Genomic DNA, 13,755 nt, shown 5'->3' with positions numbered 1-13,755 from the left:
AGTTTGACTGCAGCGGTACGCCTGTCAAACGGTAATGCAGGTATCATGGAGGACAGAAACCTCCCATGGAGCAGAAGCTCACTTGACCTTAATTTTCAGTATTAATACAGACCATGAAAGTGGGGCCTCATGATCCTTCTGACGTTTCGGGTTTTAAGCAGGAGGTGTCAGAAAAGTTACCATAGGGATAACTGGCTTATGGCGGCCAAGCGTTCATAGCAAAATCACTTTTTGATCTTTTGATGTTGACTCTTCCTATCGTCAAAAACTAAAGTAAGACCCTTCAGCTGCTCCCTCGTTTTTCACTCAGGGCAACTGCAGCAAATCCGAGGTGGATCTGCATGTTGAATTGGTCCACGTTTTGTGCCAGATGCCCTTCCTGATGTAACTTCACACTGGATGAAGAAATGTGGCAGGGGTGGGATCTGAACCAGGAACCTTCCGCACTGAAACCAATTGCACTAGCCACTTGGCCACCTCCCCTGCTCCTATCATCATGAAGCAGAATTCACCAAGCTTTGGATTGAAAGAGTCTAAAGCATGCACGAGTCGAGGGGTGGCACGAAACCCAGTGGTGCAATGAGAGCGAGAGGTGCAATCCCACAGATGGGCGCCTCGCAGTTCGCACCATAGGAACCTCAGCACATACACCAAAACTCACAATTTGCAGCCGATTCACATTTTGAGGGTTAACAGTTTGTAACTGACTGACTCAGTTACTTAGTCTTCTCAGGCAGTTTTGTTTCACAACTCATTTGATAACTGACATAAAACAAATGTGTTCGTTCAACCACGGAAATAGCACTTTCTGCTTGGAACAAACACTAGTAAAGCCTGAAAATCCTGATCACAGTGTTAAATGATTCCCCCTCCTCCCCCCACCAAAAAAATGCAAACGCAAATTTGTTTCAAGATCTAGTTACGTCACTATTATGTTGTTGCAAAAACCCAAGCTGGTGACTAAGTGAAGAGTTTTGAATTTTGATCACACGATTGGCTAAACCACGCCGACTGGCAGCTTTGGAGACAGGAGGCAGCAAATCCTTTGAGCTGCATTGGAGCAGGAATGCGAAATTCATGAGTCAAATCTCCCGGAGCGAGTCGGTTTAGTGATGCAGAGCTGCGGCTGCTCGAATAACTCACACCGGTGGAAAAAAGGAGGCAACTATCCCAAAAGAGAGACAGAGTTTCCAAGTGAGCAGACAGACACATTCACAGCAGCCCTTCAGCCACAGCTTCCACTGAGTGAGACTCCTATTACAGTTACAACCTGCAACTTAAACACATGGGAACTAGAGGAGCACAGTGAAATTATGGACATAAAACATTAAAACTCAATTTTCTTATATTTTATTAAACAACGTCTGGGTTAAGTCAGCTAAATGGATATTTTATTATCCTGCACATCACTGAAGCAGCTAAACCGGGTATTGTTTTCAATGGCACGTGTGTGGACAAGTTAACTCAAAAATAACTGGATGAATTCCCTTCAGACTTGGTAGGAATACTAAATGGATGGGTATCTAAAAGTGTTTCGATTTAGGTGTAGTTTGGTCAAAGATCAAGGAAAAACTGTCTGAAAAACACCTTTTTGTGCACAAAGTGGTTACATTTACGGCAGCTGTGTCTCTAAATCTTGGGGGTATTCTTATGAAAGTCGCCGTAATTGATGTTCTGTCACTCAGTGTTTGTTTGGGAAGTATCCTCACGTCACACGGGAGACAGTAGTTCGATTCTCCGATAGAAGACTTTTTCTCCCCCAACTCCCTTCATTTTAACCAACATTACTTGTTTCAGTTATCCTTTGGGTTCATGTATCCCTGTAAGATTTGGGTTATTTGTACTATTAAGATTAAGATGTCACATCACGGCTGTAAAAACGGCCACCTATACACAGTTAAGCTTCCCGTAACAATATACATGGCCTTTTGTGTATCTTTAAGAAGAAGAAGCTTTGATGGATGATCTAAATATTTGTGACTGATTGGTATGATGGACTTCAGTGAATAATAATAGCCGCTACAAAATAGATTTATTCATTGTCTGATTTACAGTGAGTCAAAGGTTTACATACACCAAGATGTAAAACAGCAGAGAAGACTGCAAAAAAAATTAAGGTGATTACTTTTAAATACTGCTAAATGAAATAATTAGAGGTTAATTGTGGAATATTTGTGTCTGCCTGCAGGGATGGAGCCTATAGTGGACAATGGAGGAGAGGCGGGTTGAAGTATGAAGAGATAGAAATAGAGATGAGACAAAAGGACAGATACAGAGATGGCAACCCCGAGAAGAAGACAAACAGAAGTGTTCCACAGAGTATGTGAAGGTGGATAATCACATAAGCTCTGGCTCCTGAAACTGGGTGCCTGCATGGTCTGGACCTAATTTGTCATCTCACCTGCCAACCTTGCAGATTTTGGGTCTCTTAAATGGGTTAAGAAGAGGGTTTAGGTTTTCTCTTTGAAACGCTTCAAAAGTTTAGAGATGTGTTCAATATAAATTCTGAGAGCATTGGTTTTTGCAGCAGAAGCAGGACGCCTATATGGTCCAGCCAGGTCCAAAAGAATATAGCACAGTAATAATTTAAATAAAGTAAAATACTTTTTTAAAAAAGGTATTTTCTTTAAAGCTTCAAAAGAAAACTGGGTTGTAATATTTTGGCTTTTGCAGTCACTTTTTGTTTACCGGAGTTTGTGATTTAATATGGCAATTTTGGCATTAAAGTGTTCGCAATTTTCAACCTTATATATGCATTAAAAAAAAAAAAAAAGGCACGGAACTTCCAAAGTCTTTACAGTGACTTGTCGCGCGCACTCACTCGGACTTGTCCCGGCTCCGCTGCGCGCTGAGCTCGTGCAGGTTGATGACCGCCTGACCCAGCAGCTTGTCGGGACCGACCAGGGCTCGGTGCAGGACCTGGACCCGGAGGCTGCAGCGCTCCGGGTCTCCGCTGTGAGGCGGCGGCGGCGGCAGGTCGAACGTGACCGCCTCGTTCCACACCGGAGCCACGCTCTTCTCCGCCACGCCGGTGGCGTGCTTCTCCTTGGCCACCTGCAGGAGTGCGTACGCGTCGTTGGTGCCGTTCTTGCCCTTAGTCCTCAGGCCTCTGGCCTGGAGCACGGTGACCTGAGCGCTGGTCGGACTCCAGTCCGAGATCTGTTCACTCACGGACATACTGACAGAACCGGTTCTGGATCAGCACCGGAGAGAAATCACACACATTGAAACAACACGATCTGATGCGCACGAGGAAAAGTTTCCGCTGAGCTTGGCTTCACACTTGAGGAATCAGATGATTATGGGCGGGGCTATAGCGAAAACCACGCCCCCAGATTAACAGGTTGCACTACTGTCTTGTGCTGATTGGCTGGTAGGCGTGTTCATCCGCCACAACAATTAGTGCATGAGCGCACACCTGATCCACTAATGTCAGAATGCTTCTAAAATCATAGGTGGTGCTATGTTAAAAAAAATAATAATAATAAAAAAAATAAAAAAATATTTGACATTTAAACATAAAAACATACAGTATCACTGATATAAAAACAAACAAACAAACAAACAATAAAATACTGGCACATGAGATAAAATGCAGAGGATAACACAAAAAGTCATTACAGGACCACGCTGGAAAGTGTTTTTATACTTTAATGTATTATCCTCGGTTTAATTTATGCCTATTATTGTACAGGTATGAATTTTACCAAATCCATCCATCCATACAACTTATTTACATTGTCAAATAAAACAAATAATTACAGGAACCCCACAAGGAAATTAATATTTGCCATTCACAATTGTGTTTTTAGCATCAGTCCCCTCTACTGCCATTCTACCCCCCCCCCCCCCCCCCCCACAATATTCTCATTCTGTTTGTTTTTTTTATCCTAGCATGATTAGTATAATTATTTGGGGATGTAGCCCCCCCCCCTCAAAAAAATTCAGTAACCTCCACCAGAAAAATTGACATTTGCTCTTCAAAATCCTGTTTTCAGCACCAGTTCATCACCTCTACCGCCATTCTCTTGTTTTTGTTTTTATTTTTATTATTTTGTTAGCTTTTGTATACTAGCATGATTAAAAATTGTTTCTTTGTCAATCAACCTCTCCAGAAAACTACCACGTGGAAAAACTGAGAAACAGGCACATGACAGTTGACCATTAAGAAAGCGTGAAAGAGAATAGTGCCACCTACAGGACAGCAGCCTCTACCTTGACTGTGATAATTGTTTGCTGTTTATTTTTCTATTGTTCTTTTATGTTTTCCTACACTTTACAAATTTGCACATTTGTCCTGCCATAACAGTAAGTGTTGGGATTTTTAAACAATGATTACAATTTTTATTTTTGTGCTTTATATATGCAAAGCAACATTTACAGTGTGCTATAGACACTTGAAATTTACATTAAAATGTATGTTTGTATATTTGCTACAAATTCAGTCACCCCCACCTCTAAATTATGAATAAATAATCATGCACCCAACTCACCCTACAAAGAAAAAAAATTTGGAACCGCCGATGTATGTGGGAAACTGAGGTCCTGTGGCCAACACAGTCCTCATGGTGAATAAATCCAGCTGGATGCTGGATACTGGATACATTTCTTATCAAAATTAGAAATGTTGTTTTTAAAACTTTAACTCAGCATTATGTTAAATTCTCATATAGTATTGTGCAAAAGGTTTAAACCCATAATTTCTAGGTAGGCTGCAGTGCTGGACCTTTGTTTTTCAGTGCGGTGCTGGCAGAGCAAATTAAAGTAGACTATAAACACACTGTGCAGAGGATATACGTGACCAGCTCATGACAGACGATACGGATTATTCAGTTTCACCTGCACCTTTAGAACAAAGTCCACTCAGGAGACACTCACTCCTCGTCTTTGTTTGTGCATATTATCTGCACTGGTTTCCTTCCTTCCGCCTGCAGATTTAATGGAATTAGTCTGTAATACATGATATTTGTGTTGTGTTGAGCCAATGATGCATTGACCAAAGTAACCGGGGATAAAACGCACTACTTTCAATGCATCAGCCTGCAGAAACCCACTCATGGCCCATACAGTGAGGTGAAATAAAGTTGTACTAGTTTTATGCTAGATTTTTTTTTAACCCAAATTTTTGAGTAAACACTTCACACGCTAGTAATACTGTCTGCAACTGTTTAAGAAGCAGAACTACATATGTTGATTTTTGCTAGTATCAATGAAGCCAAATTATCTGGATAGCGGCTACCTGGCTCTGATATGGATATAGCGAGCTAACTCGGTAGCCCATCTGTAGCTTAGAGGTGAGCGGATCGATCCTGATATCGATAATATGGATACCAACGCTGGTATTGATATTAAATGATCCTCGTGTAAAAAGATCGATACTCAAGCTTTTTTTCTCTCCCACATGCACTGATTGCTGCGCACGCAGATTCATCAAAGTCTACTCTCTGTAAGAGCAGCGCTGCGCTGTGTCACACAACACGGAGCAGCGCACCCTTGTATTGTGGTTTGTCAGCCCTCTACCTCAGGAGATTTTGTGTTGAGTGATATTTTGTTAAACAAAAATGTTGATTGTGATAATAAAGTATTTTGTTGTCACGTACAATGTTTGGCGAAATTCTATCCTAGGTCTTTTGGATCCTTTGGATCTATGAAGGTTAAAAATGAAAAAGTATCAGTATCGATATCGGTGATACTGGGTCTGTATCTACTTGGTATCGGATCAATACCAAAATTCCCGGTATCGCCCACCTCTACTGTAGCTAAATATATGACGTTAAAGTTTGGTGAATATTAGACAACTGCATGCATACCATTGTCTTGGAATGCATATAAATTTCATTATAAAATATTATTGTTTTTCTTTGGAAAAATACTAGCTTCTTGTAAATTTATGTACATTACACAATAGTACATTCGTACCAAAATATATGCTGTTACATTTTGGTGAATGTTAAACAACTGCTTGCATTCAATTTGCTTGTAATATATTTAAATCTCATTTTAAATATTGTGTTCTTTTTTGTCTAAATACATTCATGTAAATTTATATACATTACACAATAATAACAATATATCAATATGTTTAATCTGTAAAGATCAAACATAAATAATTAAATAAATAAGCAATCCAGCACTGTGGGGCTGCAATGTTAACCTGTGGCCACAAGGTGTCGGTCTTTGACTTTTGTTGATTATGTGCGCAACATTCCCATCAACCCTCAACTGCACATCTGGACATCATGATGTTTAACTACTGATCCATGTGGACGTTCTGGAATGTCAAGAGAAATACCTAATTATGCACATTGCCCCGGATTAAATTGCAAAAGGACAATAATTTATGGTCCAATCATGCATTATTGAATTCAACCAATTTGGTCATTTTTTAAAAAACAGTTTATGCAGATTTGAAAAATATTATGTCGCCAGTGGTTTATTTTGTGGGCAGTCTAATAGATGCTGCCATCAAAGTGTTTTTAACTTTTAAAAAGACTGAATCACTTTCTGAAGCATTTGTTTTGTTCTGTTTTGAGCATTTATTTTTTAAATATCCTCATCACTTGTTTTATTCAGCTTTGCATGCATTTAAAAAGAGAGAATAATTTAGCAAATTATTTGTTGCATTTAAGATTTCAAATCTTTTGGAAGAATCACCTATTAAAACAATTTTTTGTGTCGTGTTTTGAAAACAAAAGAATAATTTTCTGTAGCATTTGTTTCATTTAACATTTGAGCATTTTGAAATAATCATATCCAGATCATTGGTTTTATTAGTATTGCAAGTGTTTCAGAAGAGTGAAACAATTTTTTTTGTATACCGACAAACTACAGCACACATACAAGTTCAGACAATTTGTGCTACATTTCTAATAAAAAACTTTTATTTTGATCTATTTTGCAACAGACTGCAGCTGTTTCCAGCATGATCAGTGTCACACAGATAATACAAGTAAAATAAGACTTCCCTTTCAAAGAATAGCTTATCTTATAGCATGCATATTTCCCCCACATTTCTGTTCTTAAACAGTCAACCACCAGTTTAGCTGCCCGATAAGGCCATTTCAGAAAGCCTGTTTGAAAAGGAGGCCAACAGGTCACATTAAAAAAAAAAAATCCAAGTCACACACACACACACACACACATATATATATATATATATATATATATATATATATATATATATATATATATATATATATATATATATATATATATATATATATATATATATATATACACGAGATACACACTCTAAATGAGACTCAAGATAGTTTTATTTTCAAGTTTCTTTGGTTTTTTCATTAAAAAAACACTGCTTCCTTTGAATTCTGATAAAGACAGTAAGAGGGTAAGAAAGCAAGTGAAGGTTGTCAGTTGCAGTGTATGGATGAAGTTAATAATCAGTTCATACTGAGGTATAAATGTTAAAGAATCAGCGTTCCACCAAAGTGAAATTCTATCGCTTCATGTCTGTTTTGCATACTCACAAAAAGTAGTACACAAGTACAATTATAAAAGCACTGTTGACTACCTACCACCATGTGCTAGGATCATAAATGGCACAATACAGATGATCAAAAGCCATGCAGAAATAATCAGTATTCATAAAATGTATGTAAAAGTCCTATCACAGTACCAACGAGCTGCAGAGAAATCGCCCTTATGGAGTCGTAGCACTTCCAGGTCTTAAGTACATACAGGTAGGGCATATATCACAGTAAGATACTCATGTCATTAAATACAGAAAGGCTGTACGAGTGCATCAGCACACAGAATTACAGAATAAATATTGGCTTTCCTTTGACAAAGTATGACAACAGCATATTCAGTGGGGGAATAAACAGTAAATCTACACAACATAAACAAACAAAAGCTGTGACAAGATCAAAATCACAATGAAAAATGCTACAATGACACATTGTGTTTGTGCATAAGATATATTCAGCATCAGAAATGAATGTTCTGTATTGTAGGTAACTTTGGGATCACCCCCCACCCATGCATCAACACACCCACGGAATAGTGGAAAACTGTAAAAAAAAACAAAAAAAAAAAACAATAATAATCCTGTGATAGATGGGCATCCTGTCCAGGGTGTACCCCACCCATCACCCTATGATTGGTAAAGTAGGCTCCAACCTGTGTATATGTTTGTTTGTCTATATGTGGCCCTGCGAAAGACTGGGGTCCTGTACAGGCTGTGCCCCGCCTCACGTCCTATGACTGCTGGGATAGGCTCCAGCCCTTCCGTGACCCTTATTTGGAGTAAGTGGGTATAGAAAATGGATGGATGGATAATAATCATGTCAAAAACCAGTCCGTTTTCTTCATCTTGTGTTTTTGGGGGATAACCACTGTTCTTTGTTGCATACTTTAGCCATTTTTTGAGTTCTGCTCACTTTTTGTTGACTTCCCATTTTACTTTGACTTTGCCTTCCCTTATCTCTTTTCATTTTCTTTTCTCCAGTCTGTCCTCCCACTTGCGTCTCTGTTCTTTTTCATCTCCTGCTTTCATATCCCCCCGACTGCTGGTATGTGAGCTGTATTTTCCTTGTCTGTCCTCATGTCTTGTTATCTCCATGTTTGAATACCAGTTGTCACTCTACACTGCCTCCTGGTGTTTACTGAGTTTAGTCTGCTGATTATTGGGATGTTTTGCTGGTATGACTGATCTCTGACAGCTCTCTCTCCCTCACAGACATTGTTGACTTGCGGACTGCCTGCTTGTGTGCATCGATCTGGAGCCTGTGTTTCTGGTTAACCCCTTCACCTGTTCGCAACACTGTTACCACACTGAGTGATCTCTTCACATTTGACTTTTGGCTGGATTCCTTGAACTGTTGTTGCCTGATGTCTCATGAACTCTGTTGTTCTATGCATCTGCTTGATACCTGTGTTATGGGCACTTTACAGGTTTTGATTAATGCAACACTGTACTCAGGATTGTGTCTGTTCTCTACTATGGGGTCATCACAGTACTCAGCCATTACTACTACTATACTACTTCTACTACTAATAATAAGAAGAAAATGGTATACTTTAGGAAAACATTTCATTTTAATTATTTATTTGCTTTTAATTTCTGTGTTTTTAATAAGTATAAATACACTTACTAAAGGTGCTCACTGAGCAGTATCACTAAGACTACTGAAAGTTACTCATTGCAGTATTAAGTTCAAATTAATATAGGTATACAAAATTACCTGTGCTCTCTCGAACTTAATAAAATTTGAAATGTTTGTGGGATTTTACTTGTGTGTGTGTGGGGGGGGGGGGGGGGGGTGAACACAACATATCACTCCCTTCCTCCAGTTCCTGCACTCATGCTACTACATTTGAAAATGTTTTTTGTTTTTTTATTGCTGCAGTTATGTTAATTTCTTACATTTTTTTTTACATTTTTTATTTAGCATAACTGATTAAACACTTGCTCACATATTCTGATAACAATTTCTGATATGTTAATATAACTTAATTTATTGCTTATTTATTTGTAGTTTAATGATTTTTTTTTTCTTTAATGCATTTAAAAATGAATACATGCATATAGGAATAATAGAGTCATATTATTATAAAATAATTCATTGACACAGATTTTAATAACAACAGTATTGTGTTAAAAAAAACAAATGTCCCATATTTCTTCACCCATTGGGTCAAAAACCCTGTCAGCAACAGAAGTGCTGTAATTACTGAACGAGGTTTTACTTTTAAAATATACTTTGTAAAAGTCAGAAAAGTGGCTGTTGGTGTATGTTAGTTCTGTGAGTCCTCAGCAGCATGTGATCGACAGTGTTGCTCGCAGCTGCAGCCGTCAGCCTTTGAGCTTCAGTGTGGCAGTTTCAGTGCTTCTTCAAATTACAGTTCTTGAAGTTGAAAATCCATCATTACCCTCCTTTGGCTTCTTTTGTTGTCCATGTCAGAGACTCAACTGAAAAATCCATGTCTTGATCTTTATCTCAGATTTTTCAGGAACTCACCGAGACATCATTCGCACAAATTCTGCAAATACAGAAAAGGGGATATTATTGCACAGGTGGGAGAGATACAGCAGGTGGAACTATTGCATGGCTTGCAACTATAAACTCTTGGTGAACAGTGCCAGTGTCTAAACGTTATCCAAAGTTTCATTTGTACCAAATCTGTGGATTGCAAAAACGATCACTGCTGCATGCAGAAGATTTTCAGTGTTAAATAAAAATTGTGTATTAAGACAGAAGACAAGAGAGACAGCATTTAGCTTTCCAGATTGGCTTAGAATGCAAGAAAAAGGACTATGGATTTGTGGGAGTAGGGGGAGTTGTGGTGTACCAAGTCACAACCCCCCCACCTTCACCTGAAGCTAGATCCACCTGTGCAAACTGATGATTGCAAATGTCTTATTGTTTTAACACAGCTCATCCACCTTATATATATATATATATATATATATATATATATAAAATTGGTACTCATCATGCTCGTGTGTGCTAAAAATCATTGATGCACAGCAGACAGCACACAGAAGGAAACACTTTTCCTATAATTTTTGTGTTTTCAGCTGTGCATCATTTATTTTTAGCATAATTTATTTTTAGCACGCACAAGCACCATGACTACCAGTTATGTGCATGCTCCTGTATAGATATATATATACTCAACAAAAATATAAACGCAACACTTTTGGTTTTGCTCCCATTTTGTACGAGATGAACTCAAAGATCTAAAACTTTTTCCACATACACAATATCACCATTTCCCTCAAATATTGTTCACAAACCAGTCTAAATCTGTGATAGTGAGCACTTCTCCTTTGCTGAGATAATCCATCCCACCTCACAGGTGTGCCATATCAAGATGCTGATTAGACACCATGATTAGTGCACAGGTGTGCCTTAGACTGCCCACAATAAAAGGCCACTCTGAAAGGTGCAGTTTTGTTTTATTGGGGGGGATACCAGTCAGTATCTGGTGTGACCACCATTTGCCTCATGCAGTGCAACACATCTCCTTCGCATAGAGTTGATCAGGTTGTCAATTGTGGCCTGTGGAATGTTGGTCCACTCCTCTTCAATGGCTGTGCAAAGTTGCTGCATATTGGCAGGAACTGGTACACGCTGTCGTATACGCCAGTCCAGAGCATCCCAAACATGCTCAATGGGTGACATGTCCGGTGAGTATGCCGGCCATGCAAGAACTGGGACATTTTCAGCTTCCAAGAATTGTGTACAGATCCTTGCAACATGGGGCCGTGCATTATCCTGCTGCAACATGAGGTGATGTTCTTGGATGTATGGCACAACAATGGGCCTCAGGATCTCATCACGGTATCTCTGTGCATTCAAAACGCCATCAATAAAATGCACCTGTGTTCTTCATCCATAACAGACGCCTGCCCATACCATAACCCCACCGCCACCATGGGCCACTCGATCCACAACATTGACATTAGAAAACCGCTCACCCACACGACGCCACACACGCTGTCTGCCATCTGCCCTGAACAGTGTGAACCGGGATTCATCCGTGAAGAGAACACCTCTCCAACATGCCAAACGCCAGCAAATGTGAGCATTTGCCCACTCAAGTCGGTTACGACGACGAACTGGAGTCAGGTCGAGACCCCGATGAGGACGACGAGCATGCAGATGAGCTTCCCTGAGACGGTTTCTGACAGTTTGTGCAGAAATTCTTTGGTTATGCAAACCGATTGTTTCAGCAGCTGTCCGAGTGGCTGGTCTCAGACGATCTTGGAGGTGAACATGCTGGATGTGGAGGTCCTGGGCTGGTGTGGTTACACGTGGTCTGCGGTTGTGAGGCTGGTTGGATGTACTGCCAAATTCTCTGAAACGCCTTTGGAGACGGCTTATGGTAGAGAAATGAACATTCAATACACGAGCAACAGCTCTGGTTGACATTCCTGCTGTCAGCACGCCAATTGCACGCTCCCTCAAATCTTGCGACATCTGTGGCATTGTGCTGTGTGATAAAACTGCACCTTTCAGAGTGGCCTTTTATTGTGGGCAGTCTAAGGCACACCTGTGCACTAATCATGGTGTCTAATCAGCATCTTGATATGGCACACCTGTGAGGTGGGATGGATTATCTCAGCAAAGGAGAAGTGCTCACTATCACAGATTTAGACTGGTTTGTGAACAATATTTGAGGGAAATGGTGATATTGTGTATGTGGAAAAAGTTTTAGATCTTTGAGTTCATCTCATACAAAATGGGAGCAAAACCAAAAGTGTTGCGTTTATATATGTGTGTGTGTGTGTGTTGTTGTTGTTGTTGTTCGGCTGTTCCCGTACATTCGGGGTTGCCACAGCGGATTCTGTCATATCTGCATTGGTATCTGGCGTATGTTTTATCATAAAACTTGGTCTAACCTTGAACATAATTAATGTTTGTGTTTTCATTGTTAAATGGGGCAGCTGGATTTTGGTGGACTTTTTTGATGTTTTTTTTTCTCTTTTGTTGTTGTAGCATTTATTTTTCCTCATCATTGAAGTACAGCTTGAAGACATTCAATTCAGTCAGTAATTTCGAGGTCAATGAGTGACCAGATACGTACATACATGCGTATGTGTTATTTTCTCTCACTGACTTAAACTCAAAAATTTTCCATGCTTATGAAAAATTTATACAGATACTCTGTTTAGCTGTTGCATATTCAAACATACATGCATCATTTTCTCAAGCAGTAATCCATGAGGTGATATAATCCTTTGGTTTGGAGATAATCTGACAAACAGACCCACTTTTCATACCTGTGCATCATGGCAGTGGGATATCAAGAAGACACGTGTTGGAATTATGTTGTGAATATGTGCATTCAAGAAGGAGGAAATTGGAGCAAGAATGTTTGGAAAGAATGTTTGAATTCAAGTCTCTGACTGTCTCTGACAACAATCTGTTCACTAACCCTCAAAGTCTACGTGGCCATCTCCGTTAAGATCAATGTCTCGCAGGATGTCCTCCAGATCTCTGTGGCCAACCTGAAAAAGTCAAAGTGTGAGCTTCTGTGCAAGTGGACAAACGAATTTTGATGAGTAACTGGGATTGACGAAGAATGACTAAAGGAAAAGCAACTCTCTACCTGCTGTCCTAAAAGTTTCTTCATGGCTTCTCGAAGTTCTGCTGTGCTGATCTGCCCATCGCCATTTGTGTCAAACTGAGATGAGAAAACAACAACAACAACAACAAAAAACCAGGTTTCACTAAATTTCACTCCTAACTTTTCCAAAATTAATTCCCTATTTTCCACTTTACTTACCTATCATATAATATAAAAATATGAAAACTTATATATATATATATATGTGTGTGTGTGTGTGTGTGTGTGTGTGTTTGAGAAAGAAAAAGTGTGTGCACTGTAAAAAAAATTCTGAAGTTAATGAGGAAATCCTGTGAAATCATGACATAAAAACGGTAAAAAAAAGGGGGGGATAATAATAAAGTATAAAATGTGGAACAAAACTGAACAGTACAAATGTGTTCAAATAATCATATACCATTGTACACTTTACAAATGACTGTAGTTTAAACACAGAAAAACTGTAATACCAAAAACTGTATAATACAGTTAGGCTTTACAAATTAGAATTTCACAAATACTGTACAGTAAAATGCTGACAATTAAGGCTTTGATAAAAGAGGTGATGTGTCTGTTTAAACTACATTTTGAGGATAATTAAACATAAATTGGCCATTTTGTAGAGATTTTATCTTCTAAATAGACAATAAAATTACAACAGGTTTACACTGTAAAATTTAC

The 13,755-nt window shown here is 39.1% G+C and overlaps 2 protein-coding genes across 7 annotated transcripts in view; both read right to left on the bottom strand.

Moving 5' to 3' along the window:
• Positions 1-3,277, bottom strand: part of LOC117529161 (apical junction molecule-like) — a 32,762-nt gene extending 29,485 nt beyond the window's left edge. For 2 of the 4 annotated variants that reach the window (XM_034191863.1, XM_034191864.1), the window contains exon 1: positions 2,822-3,277. In XM_034191863.1, coding sequence (XP_034047754.1) covers positions 2,822-3,177 — 356 coding nt within the window. In that variant the 5' untranslated portion in view covers positions 3,178-3,277. The remainder of the gene's footprint in view (positions 1-2,821) is intronic. The other 2 variants (XM_034191861.1, XM_034191862.1) reach the window with 2 other exon arrangements.
• Positions 3,278-9,386: 6,109 nt separating this feature from the next.
• Positions 9,387-13,755, bottom strand: part of cabp1b (calcium binding protein 1b) — a 38,188-nt gene continuing 33,819 nt past the window's right edge. For 2 of the 3 annotated variants that reach the window (XM_034192714.1, XM_034192716.1), the window contains 3 exons: positions 13,078-13,152; positions 12,904-12,976; positions 9,387-10,002 (listed from right to left, as the gene is read on the bottom strand). In XM_034192714.1, coding sequence (XP_034048605.1) covers positions 9,977-10,002; positions 12,904-12,976; positions 13,078-13,152 — 174 coding nt within the window. In that variant the 3' untranslated portion in view covers positions 9,387-9,976. The remainder of the gene's footprint in view (positions 10,003-12,903; positions 12,977-13,077; positions 13,153-13,755) is intronic. The other variant, XM_034192715.1, reaches the window with a different exon arrangement.

The sequence above is a fragment of the Thalassophryne amazonica genome, chromosome 17 (assembly GCF_902500255.1).
Source record: "Thalassophryne amazonica chromosome 17, fThaAma1.1, whole genome shotgun sequence".
Lineage (NCBI taxonomy): Eukaryota > Metazoa > Chordata > Actinopteri > Batrachoidiformes > Batrachoididae > Thalassophryne > Thalassophryne amazonica.
Note: the sequence above shows the minus strand (reverse complement) of the source record. Positions and strands in the feature narration are given on the sequence as shown.